Source organism: Egretta garzetta, unplaced genomic scaffold (assembly GCF_000687185.1).
Source record: "Egretta garzetta isolate BGI_Z169 unplaced genomic scaffold, ASM68718v1 scaffold234, whole genome shotgun sequence".
NCBI lineage: Eukaryota > Metazoa > Chordata > Aves > Pelecaniformes > Ardeidae > Egretta > Egretta garzetta.
In genome coordinates this window covers 1,412,707-1,419,922 of record NW_009259528.1, presented here as the reverse complement: position 1 = coordinate 1,419,922, position 7,216 = coordinate 1,412,707, and the positions used below count along the sequence as shown (strand labels likewise).

General features: G+C 47.5%; 1 protein-coding gene across 1 annotated transcript in view; it reads left to right on the top strand.

The window, feature by feature from the left end:
• PCDH15 (protocadherin related 15) overlaps nucleotides 1-7,216 on the top strand; it is a 326,536-nt gene that overhangs the window by 278,314 nt on the left and 41,006 nt on the right. The window contains exon 25 of the mRNA XM_009637544.2: nucleotides 933-1,060. Coding sequence (XP_009635839.1) covers nucleotides 933-1,060 — 128 coding nt within the window. The remainder of the gene's footprint in view (nucleotides 1-932; nucleotides 1,061-7,216) is intronic.

Here is a 7,216-nt window from a genome sequence, read left to right as displayed (position 1 = left end):
TGAACGGGAGGAAGAACTTGTTGACTGTGAGGGTGCCCGAGCCCTGGCCCAGGCTGCCCAGGGGGGCTGTGGAGTCTCCTTCTCTGGAGATCTTCAACCCCCGCCTGGCCGCTGTCCTGTGCCCCCTGCTGTGGGTGAGCCTGCTTGGGCAGGGGGGTGGCACTGGGTGAGCTCCCGAGGGCCCTGCCGACCTCTGCCATGCTGGGATTCTGGGATTCTGTGATCAGCTGTTCATTACCCCTTATAACACTTGTGAGAAATGAGTGTGACCCAAACCTGTGTTGCTGAAGTACGGTGTTCGCACTTGTGCTTTTCTCTTTGTTTGAAAAATCAGTTACGGGTCTTTATTACCCTGGCCCCAAACACCTTGCTCTCTAAGGAAGCCACGGCAGCTTTTTGCTTACGGGCAAGTTCAGGAAGCCCTAATAGCAAAGTGCAGGTGTACAGGCAATGGGAATCATTTTCTATAAAGGAACGGATTTGAGCGCTAAGATTCAGTCAGAAAAAATGGCAAATGCAGAAAGAGTAAAGCTTGAGTACAAAAAAAGGCCAAACCATGAAATCATGGAATAGTTTGGGTTGGCAAAGCCCTTTAAGCTCCCCCAGCCCAACCATTCCCCTACCCCTGCCATCCCACCCCCAAACCCTGGCCCTCAGCACCGCCTCTGCCCGGCTGTTAAATCCCCCCAGGGCTGGGGACTCGACCCCTTCCCTGGGCAGCCCCTTCCCGTGCCTGACAGCCCCTTCTTTACCTCCTTCGAGCTGGTACTTTCCATCCCAAGAGTGCCATTGTTCCTAATGTATTTGTCTTTACAGCATTACCCAGGCACTTACTTTACATGAGCTGTTAGGGTTGTAAATGTTTGAACTCCAGCACGCGTTAAAGTTTTATTGCCCACTGGTCTATATATACTTTTAATTTCTTCTTTTAGGCAACACAGCCAAGGTGTTTATTGAAGTGAAGGATGAAAATGACCACGTGCCTGTCTTCACCAAAAAAATGTACATCGGAGGAGTGTCTGAAGATGCCAAAATGTTTTCTTCTGTGCTTAAAGTTAAGGTAAGACCAAAATTTATTTTAAATAACGTTCACTTGCAGTGGGGAAATATTTACTCCCTGGTTTGATTTTCCCCAGGAGGTTACGGAATGTGTTTCTCCTAAAACTGCTTGCGCCCCTCAGGCACGGGCAGTAATTTCCATTTTATTTCTTTTTCCAATCGAATCCAGCGAGCCCGGGGCGGGTAAGTCCTCCTAGGAACCCGGTGTTTGAGCGAGAGCATGGGTGCGATGGTTTCCACTAGTGCGTGCAGCGGCTCGGAGTTCCGGCAGTTACTGCTCAAGGTGGGGTTGGAGCTCAGGAGAGTTTTGCAGGTTTTATTTCTATTGAATCCATGTGCTTGTTTTTCATGGGAAGATTCGTAGCTATCATTTTAGGTACGTTAACATTTAGAGGATCCTTTTGTGCTCAGCACGACTTTTCACCTTAAATTCTGACTGCTACTTTGGCAGCAGCGTGTTTACGGCTTTAAAAAGGAAAGAACAGATTTTGTTTCAGGTCAGCAAAGCGGCTGCAGGGCTGTGGCACAATTTGTGAGCGAAATTGCCTGTCCGTAGGTTTGGGGGGGAGTTAAAAAAAAAAAAAAAAAGGGAGAAAATTCAGGGATATATAATATGTAGAATGTAATTAGCATCAGATGGAAAAGTAGCGTAGAATAAGAGGTATTTGCGTTCCGTAGCATGCGGTGCGATGCTGGCTCTCGTGCCGGGACTCTCCACGTCGGCGTGTGTCATCGGGCATTCTGGAGGTACCGCAGGGGCCCTCTTGCTTAACGCCTAGCTGCTTTGCTTTCTCACTTGATTTCTATCTGTATGTGACAGCTTTTGCTTGAAAACCGGAAAGTCGAAGGCTTCTGTTGGTAGTGGGTGATGTGGAGAGTCAGGTCAGTTGTTTGAAAATTCCCAGTCCGCCTTTGCTTTGTCCATCACAGTGTGTCTATGTTTAATACCAACTCCTACTCATCGCTCTCCAAGGCCCTGATTTTTATATCCCGTCATGTGAACCTCCCTGCTCCTCGGGGCAGTTCCTGCGCCAGTGGACAGGGCTGCTATAAGCCAAAACGTTGGTTTGTACCCGGCATTTGCTGCGCTGCCGATACGTAGAGGCGGTTGTTGAGTTTTGGTTCTCCGAGTGAGGCGAGATGCTTAAGAAATTGCACAGGGGAGAGGATCTAAGGAAGAAATTCTTTGCAGTGAGGGTGGTGAAAGCCTGGCAGGGGTTGCCCCGAGAGGGGGTGGAGGCCCCATCCCTGGGACCATTCCAGGCCAGGTTGGCCGGGGCTGTGAGCAACCTGATGTGGTTCAAGGTGTCCCTGCTCCTGCAGGGGGGTTGGGCTGGGTGACCTCTGGGGGTCCCTTCCCACCCAAAACATTCTGTGATTCTGTGATAAACTGGAGTCTGTAAAACAGAAGGGTGTATTGGAAGAGAAACGAGGACGTCCCAATTCGGTGACGAGAGAATAAGAAGGAAAAAAAACAGCGCTTGATCAGAGGTGAGATAGGATCCCCCTTTGGCTTTTGCATCGTAAAAATGCAACTCAAGGTAATGGTGATATATTTCTCATGACTCTTCCATCAATTGTGTAGCTGCGATGTACCATAAAGATGGTAGAGATCGTGGGACGGGATATTTGACTCACAAATGAAGATAATTCACATTGTGAGCGCCTGCATTTACTTTTTTAGTGAAAGGGATAAAATACAGCAAAGTTCTCCTTTTCTGAGGTGACCTCCTTGCCCAAGCATTGGAAGCATCAAGGGCAGGCACCGTTTGGCACTCCATTTGATTGTCTTCGTGGTAGCAAAGAGTTTTGTATAACGCAACTTCGATAGCATAATTTGCTAGTAAACCATATCGTAGCAGACTTTCAGAGAAAAAGAAAGCAAATTCATTAATTATATTTTTACATTTTAAGCACAAGCGTGTGTTTAATTTGCCTCAGTGAGTCCAATAAAAATTCCCCAATGAGGGGCTTCTGGCAGGCTGGTCGGGGATGCTGCTCCTGGAAGCTCTAACTTTGGGAACACCCGTGCCAGCTCCGTTAGGGAGAAATGCCTTTGTCTGGATTGGCAGAGGGAGATGCTGTTGCTTGAAAATAAGGGTCAGATTTATTGCAAGAATCTGGTCATTGCTAGTTTATTTATACTGAAAGCAAAAAGGGGGGCTTCAGTACCTAATACTTGAGTTGACAACTCATCATCCCAGTACCTGTATTTACTTCAGCCTTTCACATCTGAAGAGCAGGAATTTCATGTTAAGCCCAAGTGCCGGAGAGTGGTTTGGTTTCTGTTTCCATTTATCCATGCATCCATTTTTGAGGAACGTATCGTGGCAGAAAACCAAGGCTCACCTTGAAACTTTTCCTTTCTCCTAAACGCCCGATGTCAAAGCTGTTTGTGGCTTTAGCAAAGGGTTGGAATGAACACCACCAACACCACGCAGCTCTTCGTTGTCTTTGGATATCTTCAGCTTCATGAGGTTTGCAAGAGGCTCTTGAGCTGAGCATCAGAGGCCAGGAGGGCGATGACGCTGGCACGGCTGCGCCCATGGAAGCTCGGGGGCGGCTCTACGGGCGGGCAGGTCGGAGCTGCCATAGCACGGTGCTTCAACCCCGCTCCTGTCCTCTGCCAGTACTCGGAGTGGCTGGTATGTAGGTGTTGGTATTGGTATGGCTCCGGCGGTGCGATGTGATTTACGGGGTACGCCTGCTTTTATTTGCCATCGCTGTAATCGCATTAGTTAAGCGTAATAATCACAGCAGCAGGCACTTGCCAGCAGTTACCGTTTAGTGGCAGTTTAATATAATTTTTCCTTTTTATCAACTAGGAAATAGAAATGATGAGCTGAGAGGCGTTAGCTCGGAGGTGCTAAATTATAGGTGTTTACCAGTGTAGATACTATGGAGGTTCAAAACCTGGTTTATAATCTGGGTTGAAATTCATGGTGTCTTTATTTTAGAAAGTGTATGGGTTACGTTAAGCAAGAGGTAAACAAGATTTTAAATTTTTACAAACGTATCTCATTTTGCCATAGTTGAAAAAGGAAGACAGTCCGAGATGTCGGGACAGCATTGGCGTGGATGCAGAGAGACGCGTATGTGGTGGGAGAGGACAAGAGCCGGGTTTGTGCCCCGCTCCTTTTTTTTCCTCCCCCCCCAACGCGGCCCTGGGCGAGGCTGCCTCGACTGCCGCTCGCTCGGTGCTCGTAAGGACGGCTCCTTTCTGATGAGCATCATTTATATCAAAATAAGACGGCAGGCTTTATTGCCCTGTGCAAAAAGTACAGCTTCCAAATTTAAAAAAAAAAAAAAAAAAAAAAAAGACCAACACAATTAGTTCCTCTTTAGCAGTATTTAATGACTTGCTGTAGTCATTAATTTTTAATACAGCAATTTATGTAAATCACTTTTAGACACATTCATCACAAATGCACTGCTTAATGTTTGTGTGTTTGAGTTGCTTAAATCACTCCGTACTCCGTGGCTTGACCAAAACGTCGCCCCTCCCATCACAGCACAGTTCTTCCCCTCCTGAAAAGTGTTTTGTAAAGCACCCCAGTCTTGGCATGGGTTACGCCGTGCAGCCTAGCGAGGAGCGCTGGGAGTAAGGAACAACCCAACTGCCAAGGGCCGAACGCCAAAAAAAATGCAGGGAGAGAAGCAAACTAGGAGTGAGTCCATCATGTTAGGCACAGATTGGATTTAGAGACAGATAGGCCAATAAAGTAGTGGATAGACACGTCTCTCGTCATCGAAACTGCTACGTATGTGACTAAGGCAAATATTGTAGATTGCTTCTTCGTGCCCTACAAGGTGCAGCGATTCCGCTGGCAGCAGCAAGCGCTCTCTTAAATATATTAATTTGAATATAAGATCCTTTTTGAATAGGGTAATGTGTTGTCTTGCTCTGGATTTTTAGAAAGATTACTGTAAGTAGATAAAAAGGAAGCTTGAGCTCAGAAGAATGCCACAAATCATTATCAAAAAGCCGCTTTCAATTAGAATTAATTTGGTTAGTGATATGCCGTATGAATTATTCCATATGAATATGATTGTTTTAAGGCCAGTGTCTTCTGAAAGCTGGTAAGTGCTAGCGTCTCTAAGAAAAAAATAAAAGGAATATATTTATTCAAATGGCACTTTTAAGCTGAGGCTTTGGTCCTTGCATCTTAAAGACCAATTTCTATTGCTTGTAGCTCAGCGGGAAACGCGGAGCTGTGCTAAATGCCACTGCTCTTGAACTGGTCGCCGAGGCTGATCAGCGCGTCTCAGATTGACGCGGCCGGCTTTCCAAGCCCCCTCATTCCCCCCAAGCCTTCAAAGACCTGCTGAGGTCTCCTGCGTCCAGGCTGCTGGCCCAGAGCGGGGCGGTTGGCAGGCACGGGGGCAGGACAGCGGCTGGGCGTTCTGGTGGCGCTCAGGAAGGGTTGGGCAGTCCCGATGGGGACTGGTGGCATAACCACCTTTCGTGTTTGCTCCCCTTTTCTGCAGTTCTCTTTTTTCCCCCAAGTTGTGATGTTCTTTCCCCTTTTCTGCAGCTCTCTTTTTTTTTTTTCCCCCCAGATTTCTCAAACGCATAGAAGAGCCCATTCCCATGATGAAAGGCCTTTTCATGCTTTTTGTTATAAATATGTTAATTAAAAGCAGATGTAATACTCGTTGAATATCTCCAGAGAAGGAGACTCCACAGCCCCCCTGGGCAGCCTGGGCCAGGGCTCGGCCACCCTCACAGTCAACAAGTTCTTCCTCCTGTTCAACTGGAACCTCTTCTGCTTCAGTTTGTGCCCATGGCCCCTTGTCCTGGCACTGGGCGCCACTGGGAAGAGTCTGGCTCCGTCCTGGTGACCCCCACCCTTGAGATATTTGTAGGTGTTGATGAGGTCCCCCTGCTTCTTACAAGATGCTTGATCGTATTTCCATTGCAGACCCTTTCTGTGTGTTGTGCCCCTTTCTGATAGGCCTCATAACGTAGCTTCGCCCTTTGGTGCACTTTGAATATTTTAATATACAGAACAGCAAAATAAATCAAAGGAATTTGGTGCTGCAGGGGGCTTTTTTACCCTAATGATGCACAGGGGAACAGGAATTGCTCTTTACTTAACCATAATCCTTGAAAGAATCTCTCTTAGTGGTCACATGCTGATCCATAGCAATTGGTAGAATAACTGTTCAGAGTTCCTGGGTATTGCTATATGTTCCATAGGGAGAGACTCCTGGGATTGCTTTGCCGCCTGGGTGCGTTTATCCATGTTAAACCTCCGTTTCTTTTCTGTTCACGCCTACAACCTCTAGATTTCTTACAGAATTTCCTTTTTCCTTGGGATGACAGCGGCAGGTTCTGTAAAAGCGAGATTCAGCCCTCGGTACCTTGAGACAGCTGTCGGCCATGGAGCACAGAGTTTTCCCTCCTCCAATTTTGCCCTTGCATGTACATGGGAGGACGTCGCCTTTGTAAAAATGAACTGCTTTGCCCGTCACCATCTTTTATGAGTTAAAATATGATTTATGAATCACAGAGAGGAATCTGTAGGGAGAGAGCATACTTGGTAGAAGTCAAAATCTACTTTGAAGCCCATTTGCAGTGACAGCAGCACCCCCCCAGACACGCACATCTGCTGCGACATCTGGCCTGCGACGGGAAGCCGCTCGCCCTGCTAAGAGTAATGTTCCAGTAGCTCCAAGCACACAGGTGATTTCTTTCAAAGAACGTATCTCCAGGTAACAGGTTGGCTTGCTAAACTTTTCACTATAAACCCTAGTACCGTTGTTTTCCTTTGGCAGCATCCAGAGAAACTACTACTCTTTGTGGGTTTTTTTGAAATTTCATAGTAGATTATTTCCATTACTATGTTATTTTCTAGAATTTTTAAGACCGTTAGTCCTGCATGTTCCTTCCAGAGTCAAGAACCTCCTACAGGGGCTGGAAGGGGTGAGGATGACTGGGGTGTGTGCAGTGCTGGATCATTCCATACCCATGGATCAACCCTACCCTGGGCTGCATCAGGAGAAGTGTGGCCAGCGTCGAGGGAGGGGATTCTGCCCGTCTGCTCTGCCCTGGGGAGACCTCCCCTGGAGCCCTGCGTCCAGCTCGGGAGCCCTCAGCACAAGGAGGACATGGACCTGTTGGAGCGGGGCCAGAGGAGGGCTACTAAAATGATCC